This window comes from Aythya ferina (assembly GCF_964211825.1).
Source record: "Aythya ferina genome assembly, chromosome: 18".
In the NCBI taxonomy this organism is placed as follows: Eukaryota; Metazoa; Chordata; class Aves; order Anseriformes; family Anatidae; genus Aythya; species Aythya ferina.
In genome coordinates this window covers 13,022,205-13,033,952 of record NC_140317.1, presented here as the reverse complement: position 1 = coordinate 13,033,952, position 11,748 = coordinate 13,022,205, and the positions used below count along the sequence as shown (strand labels likewise).

Below are 11,748 nucleotides of genomic sequence, written 5' to 3'. Positions count from 1 at the left end.
CGCCCCAAGATGGCGGCGGGGGCGGGCGCGGGGCGGGGCGGGGGCGGGCGGGAGGCCCCGGTCCGCGGCGGGGTCGGCGGCGGCGCCGCCGGTGACAGCGGGGCCATGCTGCGCAACGGGGCGGCGGGCGGCGGCGGCCCCGCGGCGGGCGGCGCGGCGGGACAGCGGCCAGTCCGCGTCTGGTGCGACGGCTGGTGAGTGCGGCGGCGGAAATAAACGGCGGCGGCTGCGCTCGTGCCTCAGGCTCCTCTCTGACCGCCGGCGGGGGCGGGCGGGCCGGGGCGGTGACAGCGGGGAGAGCCGGGGCCGGCCGGCGGCGGGGCGCCCTCGGGCGTCGGCGGGGCCGCGGGGCGACCGCTGCCCGGGGCCGGCCCCGTGGCGATCGCGGGCAGCCCGGGGCCGCGGCCCGGTCCCCCCCCGGCGGGAGCAGTCTCCGAACGGGCGCCCCGCCGGCAGGCTGAGGGCGCTGCCCCGGCCTCCGGTGAGGAACCGGCCGCGGGCGGGTGCGTCGTGGCAGGTGGGAGCGAGACCTTGAACCTGCGGGGCCGTGGCGGGGATCGCCCGGGGGCGAAGGGGAAGGTCACGGGCCGCCGAGCGCGGCCTCGAGCCCCCGCCTTCAGCAGGGCCTGTGTCTTTCTAGCTACGACATGGTGCACTACGGGCACTCCAACCAGCTGCGCCAGGCTCGGGCTATGGGGGATTATCTGATTGTCGGAGTCCACACGGATGGTAAGAGGTTTTCTCAGCTTTTCACCTCGTGCTGCCTCTCAAATCAGCCTGCAACGTGAGCCCTGAGAGGGGGGAGATCCCGGTACAAAGCCGCTTTCTTCCTACGTGTCCTCAAGGAGCAGCAGCTACCAACAGAAAAAGCATTTCTTCCCCGGGTGAGGCGGTGGAGTTATCCTCACTTTTTCATCAGCGATGGTTGCGTAGTTCAGAGCTTGCAGGCTTCCTCTGGGGAGGGATCTGCGTTCTGTTCTGCAAAGCAATAGAACCAGTTGAAAATCAATCGGTGTTGCAGGTGCAAACTGCAGAACTGGTATTCCAAACCAAATTACTGTGTGGAGAAAGGTCATTTCAAGCCCATGTGGGAGTTAAGTGCTACACGTTAATTCTTGCTTGTAGAGATTGGTTTTAAAATGATGTATGGATGCGTATTTTCTAGCATAAACCAACGTAGCTTGAAGTTACTGTTGAAGAGGAGATGTTCCCCTAGGGGGCTGCCAGGGGGCTGGGTAATCCGCTCAGGAAGAAGTATGAGGTGCAGGAAGTCACAGATACCCTTTGCCTTCAGAGTGAATTCTAAGGCCTTTGCCACATGCTTAAAAAGCAGACTGAATTAAAACATTTCCTGACCTACCTGGGACTTCCTTCCCTGCTGCAAACCAATTTCAAGCTGAGTTTCTCTCAGATGCTTCTAACTGGATTTTTCTTCCTCACGCAGAAGAGATTGCCAAGCACAAAGGCCCCCCTGTCTTTACACAAGAGGAGAGGTACAAAATGGTGCAAGCCATCAAGTGGGTGGATGAGATTGCTCCAGGAGCTCCCTATGTCACCACACTGGAAACCTTGGACAAGTATAACTGTGACTTCTGTGTGCATGGTGGTGAGTGGTGTTCTGAGGTGGCAGTTGTATTAACAAGGGACCTTCAGGGCCTATGTGTTTTTCCTGCTGCAAAACAAGGAACTTTCTGGCTCAGGGGATACCTCATTTGTACAGATTTCTGTGTTGCCAGTGCCTGCGCTAGTCAATGTAGCTACTCAGGTGTTCAGGTATTTCAGGGAAATATGTTTGTGTTAGGTACTGTGAGAGTGGTCAGATTTCTTGGTTTAAGCATCCCTTTCACTTACAAAGATGAAATGTGTTGTCTGACAATTATCCCGAGATTGTCTTTAACACAAGAAAAAAATCGTGCATGGGAAAAAAAGTCATTTATACAACCTAAACATGAAAAACACTGTTACAGAAGTTCAAAAGTGTGCAAAAACACAATCATGTTTATATCTGCTTATCCTGGGATGAGATCAGATCTGAAAAGCTTCTGTCCCTATCTAACTGATAAGCTGTTAACGTGCTTAGCTGACTGTGGTCAGAGACTCGGTTCTCATTATGAACATTCTTCAGGTTGCAGTCACCGAAGAGAAACAGTGTTCTGATGAAACATTCTTGGTTTTGTACTCTGTCCCTTCCGTGGACTACGTCTCATGTTCATTCAGTTTTGGCCCCTCCTCCCTACCCCTCTGAAGGGGGTTTAATTTTGTTAATTGAATCTGCAATAGTCTTTGCAGTTTTTCACTTTTCCTTTCTCATTTGACCCCAGCTATCTATTATTGATAAGACAAGTATTTTGTGTAATGTAAATAAATTGTTAATGTTCAATTAGATAGATATGCTTTTTTCACGTGGACGGGGTGATTATCACATTACTTGCTAACTTAATTGCTTGTCCTGAAAGTGCCTTTGGGGTACGTGACCCTGTACTGGACTTGGTGAGGGATTATGACAACAGAGAAGTGCCTGTGGCCTTTGCTCCAGTTTCCCTGCCTTTATCTTTTTTGTCAAATAATTCAATACTTCTACCTGAATAATACTCTTAGGTGCTGCAGATTTGCAAGGCTGTGTTTATGCAGAAGGTAAGTTTAGAAATAGCTGGGCTTAGCTGGGAAAGTGGCAGTTAGCAAACCCGCTGTTTCTGCCTCTCTTCTGGCACACAGTGTCATAACTGCAGTATGTTCTCTTCTCCTGTCCCTGTGCCCTGAGGTCGGGGTGTGGAGTTCTAGAACTCATCAGCTTTTCTGAGAGTGCCACTGCTACTATATAAGAGAGAGTACATGTGAGTTACCGATGCCTGCACTGTAAACAGGGTATTATGCCAATTGAAAGCCAGCTTAGATTTTTGCTGTTGAAGATTTTAAGCTGTCACTAAAAGCAGGTGGTTTTTGTACAGTGAGTCAGCAACCATGCCAAAGGTGAGCCATAGTTAACTCTATAGGAGTTCAAGGGGTATATTAATATCATGGTAAAAGTGCCATCGCTGAGGGGAAGAATTGGGTGTTGAAGGACTGCTTAATTGACTAGGGAAGCCATAACATGAACAGCTAAAAATAGTGCTAGAGAAATTAAAGTTAAGGTGCTTTTTAACACTGGGAATATTTGCAGCTGTTCATGGTCCTCCAGACAACAACTCCGTTGTGTCTGCTGTTGGAATTGCTACCAGGGCAACAAGCTCAGATTTTCTGGAGTATCTTAAAAACAATTGGTGAGATGGCTAACGGCCTTTAGCATCCAGGAATATGCTTGTCTCTACAGATAGATGAGTCTTGCAATCCCATGATATATCCATGGGATGCAGGACATACTACATGTGTAAGCACCATGATTCGGATTGCAGGAATTACAGTCTGGCTTATGTGCTGGACGCATTCAGTTATTGCTATAATTCTAACAGCTCTTGTGCAGGAAGGCTTGGAGTGCAGTTCTGAGGCTTTTCTCTTTCTGCAGATGACATCACCTTAACCATAGATGGCAAGGACACCTATGAGGAAGTGAAGACAGCTGGGCGATACAGGTAACACATTTCTCCTTTGGTTCTTACACGGTTTTGGGCAGTTTCTGAGAGTTCCTGTCCTGAAGGAAAGTCAGATGAAATACAGCTGTCTTCAGGTCACACTTTAATTTTGTTATTAAGTGTATCAGAACTTTAGCTGCTCCAGGCATTTTGGTTTCCAGAAGGTGATGCAGACTAGCAGCTGAGTGATAGGGGCTTCCTGTTCCTCGTATATGCTGGTTCTAGTCTTGAAGCCTCACTGGGAGTTAGGTCTCTTGGGAAGTCCGTGCAAGGTAAGTTTTCCTCATACGATGGGTTGCTGTTGTGTGAAGAAGATGCAGAAGTTCAGCAGGCAAGCGGTGTACTTTATATCAAGGGCAGATAGTAGGAAGACTTTCTCTGGATGATCCCTGGTTTGGATTTACCAGGTTTTACACGTGTTCCAGTGGTAACAGTGGGAAGAGAAAGAGGCATATGCTCCTATGGCTTCTGCTTTATCCTTTGCTTGTCTTCCTGCAGGGAATGCAAACGCACCCAAGGTGTGTCCACTACTGACCTTGTTGGCCGCATGCTGCTCATGACTAAGGCTCACCACAGCAACATAGTGAGTCACAGGGCTTTGGGTGGGAGTTTGGAGTCTAGGGCATATGCCAGCTCTTCCCTTTTGCTGTCCCAAAATGGTGGTGCAGCTCCTGGGTCTGGCTCCAAGGCTCTTGGAGAACTGGCAAACCGATGATGGGCAGTGACAGCAAAACACCCTCTTTATATTTGCTTAAGTCTGCCTGAGATCACAGTGCAGAGCCTGTGCTGCTTTCAAAAGGTGTATGGAGATGAAAAGCTTTGATCCATCACGATTGGTGTGAGCTTCAGGAATGTTATTGGAAAGGCAGGCTAGTCTACAGCTTCTCTGAGTGTGGAATTACGTTGTGCAGCCCCATTGATCTAGCAGCCCAGCGCTGCCAGAATTGGAAATTCTTTTCCTTCTAACCGAGCTGTATGCTTTCGCCTTCTGCTGTCTCTGAGTCTTATCAGGCCTTTCTCTAGTCTCCTCAGCTCACTATGTGATAAATAGCTAACCTAGCCAAAGCAAAATAAAGGAAGTAGTGTTCTGTTGGTTAACGAGTTAAATTGTCTCAGTAAACAAGCAATCCATTGAATGGAAGAATGGAATCGCTGAGATAATAGCAGGGATGAGACAATGGAGGAACAAGAGAATTTGGGGGTAGAGGGAGATCTTTCAGCGTGCTGGGCTGTTAGATTGGCTTAGCAGTAATATGTAAGTTCACATCAAGATTTGACACAGCATCACTAGCTGTCTGCACAGATCTGAGCCCATCTCCAGTGGAGTGTTTTTGGAAAATGTTGGGACGCTGCCCTATTGGGGGCTTGCATAGTTGAGAGAGGGCATAGGTGTGCAGTGCTATCAGCTGTGCAGGTTGGGCAAGAACAAGAACCACTGTCACTGCCAGGTCGAGGTCAGATAAGGAAGTTCCATTTGACTCCAGCTGGGACGTGATTCTGGTTTAGATATTAACTACTTGGTCAGCATTTAGTGCCAGCGATCGATGATGAGCAGTTTAAGCCTGGACCTCCCAGCACTTCTGCCACACACATGCATATTTCTGGTTGGATGAGCTATGTGAGTGCTTAAACATTTTGATTCTTTATCTCCCTTCAGGATGAGGACCTAGACTATCGGAAGCACACTGACAACTTTGGGAAGGTAATGTGAGTTCTAGCCTCAGACGTCTGGTTGTTGTCATGAGAAGGATTCCAAATGTGCTTTCTGGCCTGTATTGCAGGCTTGTTTCTTCCCCTCACGTTTAGTAGTAACCTCAGTAAATGTTTGCCACTGCTGTAGGCAGTGAAATGGGCAGGTGTGGCTGCACAAGGGACCAGCAGTACTGGTGGTGTGAACACGTATGTTAGCGGCACCATAGTGCTGCTGCACTTGTTGAGCTGTTGCTGTTCGTTTGGCTTGCTTGTAAATTCTTTGTTGCCACTTCCTTTGGGATGCAGGTGCCCAGAGTTCCAGCCTAGGGGCAGCTTATAGCGATGCTCCTTTTGGTGCTTACGTTTTAAAAGGTGTTGCATTAGGTTTGGGAAGCATTTATGTAGCAGGCACGTAACTAGCATTCCATACTGCAAAGAATTCAGTTGCCTGGTCTTCAAATAGCAGAGTGTTCCTCCTGGGGCGCTCTGCTGTTATGTTCAGCTCATGTCTTGGGCTGCCTCTAAAGAGCTATCAGCTTTTTCTGGGTGTTAGCTTGTCCCTCATTAACAACCACCTGGTCCTACAGCTTGAGTAAGTATTTTACTCACTGGGATTTTGCTGACCAGGCTGAATTGTTCTCCACCATGTTGTTGGGTGGTGTGTTTGTTTGTTTATTTTGGAGAAGGTTTTGTCAGGCCTGTTGTTCTAATGTGTCTCCTGGTTCTTGGATCTAAGGAAGGATATCTGGGCACTAAGTACTTTGCATGACCCCCGCCAGCAGCATACTCCCTTCTGCATACTGTTGTTTGTGTGGCTTGTCCTGGTCATAGCATAATTGTCTTTGTTTTGTTGCGTCTTTTATTGTTCCTAACGTTAGGGGAGCAAAGCAGGTGCCAGGGCCAGTGACCTGGTGGCTCTTTCCAGAACTGCCGCATGGTGGGGCTCAAGCTCTATCTTCGATTTCGCTGCAGCTGGGATATTTGGCCCCTGCTGAGTTCTGGGTGATACCAGCCTAGCATACCATTCAGCCAGGTGAAAGGGTAGGCTGCCTTGCAGCTTGAAAAGATTATATGCCTAAGAAGATATAGGTAGGTTGTGCATTGCGTATCTCTTCTGTTAGTAAGTTCTCCCTCTCCTGGAAATCCTGGACTGCCCTGTTGCCTTCTTCTTTCCTAAGCTTTCTTCTCAGCATCTCCTTAGCTGGCTGTTGAAGGAATGATTTAGGTGGCGTCTGACAGAGTGAAAAAGGCTTTTGTGAGATTGCAGAAATATTTGGTGCCAGGCATGTAGAAAGTGCAAGCTGCTAAGAGCTGCAATACTTGCTAGCAAATTAAGATGCAATCCTGCCTACAGCTGTGTTCTGGCACTGTATGTGTGTGGTCCAAATCTCCTCTTGGAGCTTGAAAAGGAAATGTGTGTGGTGTGTGTTTTCCCAGGGACCAAAAGGTCATAGTCCATGGACTGGTGTCTCCCAGTTCCTGCAGACATCTCAGAAGATCATCCAGTTTGCATCAGGAAAGGAACCGCAGCCAGGAGACACTATCATCTATGTGGCCGGAGCCTTTGACCTGTTCCGTATCCTTGACTGTTTTGTTATGAGAACAGTGTTGGTGTGCTTGTTCTTGTATTTTAAGGCACTAGACTAGGATATTGACTTAGTTTTTGCTTTGCTTTGTTTTTTAGGTATGTGGGTGAGGGAAAAGGCAGGAGTTTCTAATGACAGTTTCTTAGTCACAGGACACAGAGCAAGGAGTTAGAACTACTCTCTAGAGAGACTTGTGGCTGCTAGAGGATTTCAGAACGATAGTTGGATACTGTCCATGCTCTACTGATCACACGCTTGTCCTTCTTGAGGTCTGGCTGTCACAGACCAAGTGACTGCTGCTAGAAAGCACTGGGTATTTGGAGCAGACACTTCATCCCCAGGACAGTCTTGGAGGCATTGTGCCAGAACACCCAAAATGGGTAGAAATTCTGGACAGAGGCAAAGCTGAGTCCATGTAATAGTGGAACTGAAAAGATGCCTGGCTTTTGTCCAGAGCCTGAGGGCCAGAGGAGGAGGAAGGCAACTGTTCCTAGCACATAGGCAAAAAGCAATACAGAAATAAAATCCTTGGGGTTACTGTCGTCTGCTGTGCTTTCCTGGTACATCTGTTTCTGGCTTCCTTTCCCCATTTTCCATGTTAGCTTCAATTCCTTAAACAGGTCTGCAGATATTGGGCACGTAGATTTCTTGGAGAAGGTTCACCAGCTGTCAGAGAGACCCTACATCATCGCTGGGTTGCACTTTGACCAGGTCTGTATGTAATGTTCAGAGATGGAGCAGCTTGGCACATGTTCTTTCTGAAACGAGCAGGCAGCGCGCTGGAAGACAAGAAAGGGTTGTATTGGCCAATATCGGTTTTTCATACTGGGAGAAAGTGAGAAGGAAAGGAATTGCTTTGTGTTTCTTCTAATTGTGACTGATGCTTTGCCTTAGGAAGTAAATCGTTACAAAGGAAAGAACTATCCCATCATGAACATCCATGAGAGAACACTCAGTGTCTTGGCCTGTAGGGTAAGTGCCTACAGCTCTGTCACCTTCCACTGTTCCAGAAATTGCCTAGGAGCTGATGTTGTTCACCCATAGCTAACAACCTTGTACAAGATCTTTATTATTCATTGAGAAAGCAAAGATAAGACTGATCACTTCATGCTACCAGAGGTGCTGGCACACTCCTGTGAGGAATCACTGGGCTTATCTGTTGTCTTGGTTAATCTGAGCCATTGCACCCACTCACCTCTTCCACTAGCAGTGAAAAGGCAGAGTGCTGCTCTGCTCTATGCAAAGACAACTGTGTTCTTGCAGACAACTATCTACTTTCTGCAGCAGGGTAAAAACTTACTGGGAAAGAAATGTAGGGAGGCCCAGAGATCTATGCTTTGAGCAATGAATTCTGGGATTTGCTGTATACACCCTACCAGAAAGCATAATCTTTAGTGGAACAAAAAGATCATAGAATCATAGAATAGTTTGGGCTAGAAGGGACCTTCAAGATCATCTAGTTGCAACCCCATTGCCATGGGCAGGGACACCTTCTGCTAGACAAGGTTGCTCAAAACCCCAACCAACTCACTTTCCTATTTGCCTTATTTGAGTTCCTTAATCTATAATCAGGTGGCCTGCTCAAGTCCATGTAGAAGATAGGCTGGTCTTTGTTGTGGCTTTTTTTTTTTTTTTTTTTTTTCTAATCTGGATTCTTTTTTTCTAGTATGTCTCAGAAGTGGTGATTGGAGCCCCATATGCTGTCACTGCTGATCTGCTGGATCACTTCAGGGTGAGAGTCTTTGTATATAGATGTACATAAAGATGCTGGCTTTTGATGTGCTTAAAGAGCTAAAGTGATGGAAAACAGCAATATAGCAGAGGTGGTCCTGCTCAGCATAATAATAGGGAACTCTGGATGAGTTGCCAAGCCTGGTACATGAGGGTTGGCTTCCTGATCTCCTGCCTGTGCTGCAGGGAGTGCAGTGGGAAAGTTCCTGTCACTTTCTGGAGGGAATGTCATTGTGTCAGTGACTCTGTGCTCCTCTTTAGGTAACACTTGTATGTCACGGAATGACAGAGGTGGTGTCGGACAAGGATGGTTCTGATCCATATGAGGTAAGATGCTAGCTGCTGCCATCTGTGCTTTTTTGCCAGCATTTGTGACAGATACAGCATGGCTTCGTTCATGCTTCTGGGCTGAGAGTTAACATGCAGAGTATTGCAGTGGATGCTACCCAAGCAAGTCTTTGTCAGGTGATTCTGTTTTTTATCAGCCTCTCAGGTGGCTACTTGGAGCAGAGCCTGTAAATCATTCACAACTCCATTCTTTTAGTCACAGTTTTGTTTTGCCTTTTTCTGATGCCTTCACGGCAGAATGAGAAATCCTGTCATCTTTGCTCTATGCAAATCCCTCGCTCAGCTCCCAAATACGTGAAGCTTTGCTTTCATCAGTGATTTATTCAGCTTAGGAGATGATTTTGTGTCGTGCCTGGCTGGGTGCCCACAGGACCTGCCATGACTTCTGCTCAGCTTTCCTTTACTGAGCTGTAAATCCAGAGATCCTTCATGTTTTTCACAGATGAGTCTGCTTTGTTTGTTCACAGGAACCGAAGAGACGTGGCATTTTCCAGCTGGTGGACAGTGGCAGCAATCTTACCACAGATTTAATCGTGCAAAGAATCATCAAGAACAGGTTGGCTTTCTTCATCCCCTAGTTCTGTTGCATGCTGTTCAGTCCAGCTTGTCTGAGGCCTGATTAATGGGATCAAACAGGAAGGGAAGGGATATCTGAGGGCACAGAGGAGGGAAACAGTGAACTGGTCCTTCATCTTCGAAAGCTTTGTTCTGGAACTTTGGGCAGGCTGCTTAAATGTGGATTTACCAGACTATACAGGAAAAGGAATAGGTAAACTATACTACATTAGAATGTGATTCACAGCATGTTTTATTATTTGTCCTCCTTCTCTATCAATGAAAAAATTTCCTTGCTGTATTCTTAAGGATTTAGAATGCAGTTTCTTTCAGTGCTTTGCTCTTTTAAGCCTTTCACCTTTAGTGACTCCAGCTCAGGTCAGTTGTAAATTTGAATTTGGTATTGCAGCACTAAGTGGTCTGTCCTAGGACAGACCAAGCATGGAACAGCAGCAGCATCTTCAGAGGGAGAAGTGTTGTTTGACTGGTGTGGGAGCCTGGGACTTCAGAGAGAAGTGATTGTAACACTTGGAGGAAGCTCTGGGTGCTGGCTCTCTCAAAGAGGAGGGTGGGAGGTTAATGGTGAAGCTTCTGAAGTACTCTTGTAACAAAACAGCGTAGGAGAAGGTGGTGCTCCCCTGTTCCAGAGGGTTTTGGTTGCCTAGAAGGACGAACGGATAAGACTCTGATAGCGTTTTATGATTGATGCAGGCTGGAGTTTGAAGCTAGGAACCAGAAGAAGGAAGCAAAAGAGCTGGCAGTATTGGAGGCCATGAAGAAACTGGAAGAGAAGCACTAGACCAGCAAAGAGCTGATGGTTGGGTCGCAGAATGCTGCAGCCTCGCCCTCTTCTGGAGGAGCAAAGAGCTCTTCTGGAGAGGACCCTGAACAAGGATGCCGCTGCTGGTGTGCACAGGATGTGCTAGCCTAGCTGTCCTAGCTCCTCCTGCACTAATTATGCAGACATAACGAGTTGGGATCCTGCTGCCTAGTTTTTCCTCCGTTAATCAGCCCCCATTCCCTTTCCCAGGAGAAGATTTGAAAAAGAAAAAAATGGTTTTAATTATAACTAATGTTTTAACATGTTGATGTGCTTTTACTTTCTGCCATTTCTGGCTTTTACAAGGTGGGAAATGAAGCAGCTGCCCGGGCCCTTTCTGCCTCCTTCCACATTCTGCTGTCCTGACTGGAGTCTGCATTTCAGAACACCCCTTCAGGTGGTGGTGTGGGCTGCTTGACAGACTGGAGAGAACAGCCTTCCTGGGAGAAAGGGGCGGCCAACAATTCCTCTGTGAGCTTTTTGGGTAGGGATGCTAGGCCAATCAGTGTGCCTGCTGCTGGCGGTGCTGACTGCGCCCTGTGCTCTGAGATTGCTGGTGGTGGTGCTTCTCAGCTGAGCTGCTGCCTCTACACAAACACCAGATCAAAAGCTACTTATGGTCTAATTGGATAAAGCCTTCCTCCAGCTGTGACTGTTGCCAGTGAATCATTCACTTCCCCAGTGACAGGCAGCAGCTCAGCATCTGCTGCGGGTTGCGAGGCTCGTGGCACAGAGACCCTCAGGTCTAATGTGTTCCCTGGTGAGTTTGAGGAATTTCTCTGCACAAGGCATGAGAACACTGGCAAGTTTTGCCAAAGGCTCCACCTGCTACGAGATGCGCAGGACTTGGCGCTCCTTGTGAACCGTGCTCAGAGCTGTGCTTGCTGCCAGAGTCCACCTTGTGCCTGACAGATGTTACCAAGAGAAGTGACCTTGTGGGCTGGAATTTCAAGACTGTTTTCTTAGGGTTGAAGTGCAGCATGTTTACCTCCTGTGGGAACCTGCAGGGCCTGAGGGGATGAGTCTGGGAAGAGCCAGGTGCTGGGCTGAGCCCTTCTCTGCCTCGTACATTCCAGGGTGCTGTGCTGGGTGTCTCAGCCACTCCCTGCACTGTGCTGTACAGTCCTTCCAAGCCGATTTTTTGTCCTCTCTGTTGTAAATTTCTGTTGCTGATCATTAATAAAATGTTGAAGAGTTGTCTGTTGGTCTCTTCAGGCCTTGAGTCCAGGTGGTAGAAAGGTTTCGGGTCTTTGGGTGGAGGCTTTTCCCTGGAAGCTATGTCAAGAATGGACAAGAGTTCACTGGAGGCATCAAAACAAACTTTGCTGTGGGCAGCTCTGCCTGAGCTCTGTGAAAATCTTAAATTTATGCTGGTACAAGGGTTAGAGATCACTCTAGCTAGAAGCCCTTCCTTTTTGCCATGTGAACAGATTTTTGCTGAATTCAC

General features: G+C 48.0%; 1 protein-coding gene across 3 annotated transcripts; it reads left to right on the top strand.

Annotated features, from left to right (window-relative positions):
• The first annotated feature begins 38 nt into the window (after positions 1–38).
• PCYT2 (phosphate cytidylyltransferase 2, ethanolamine) lies at positions 39–11,501 on the top strand. Of its 3 annotated transcripts, none has more exons than XM_084492463.1 (13): positions 39–194; positions 641–729; positions 1,445–1,606; positions 3,503–3,569; positions 4,068–4,152; positions 5,227–5,271; positions 6,699–6,837; positions 7,476–7,558; positions 7,742–7,819; positions 8,514–8,579; positions 8,840–8,905; positions 9,394–9,482; positions 10,193–11,501. In XM_084492463.1, exons 1-13 carry the CDS (start codon positions 106–108, stop codon positions 10,278–10,280), a joined length of 1,146 nt encoding a protein of 381 aa, XP_084348589.1. In that variant the 5' UTR covers positions 39–105; the 3' UTR covers positions 10,281–11,501. The 3 variants fall into 3 exon arrangements, with proteins under 3 accessions (XP_084348589.1, XP_084348590.1, XP_084348591.1); XM_084492465.1 differs by lacking the exon at positions 39–194 and adding an exon at positions 316–517; XM_084492464.1 differs by lacking the exon at positions 5,227–5,271.
• The last annotated feature ends 247 nt before the right edge of the window (positions 11,502–11,748 follow it).

Coding starts and splice junctions, on each gene's coding strand:
- PCYT2 (XM_084492463.1), top strand. CDS start 106: ATGCTGCGCAACGGGGCGGCGGGCGGCGGCGGCCCCGCGGCGGGCGGC. Junction 730..1,444: donor TGTCGGAGTCCACACGGATG/GTAAGAGGTTTT, acceptor TTCCTCACGCAG/AAGAGATTGCCAAGCACAAA. Junction 5,272..6,698: donor ACACTGACAACTTTGGGAAG/GTAATGTGAGTT, acceptor GTGTTTTCCCAG/GGACCAAAAGGTCATAGTCC.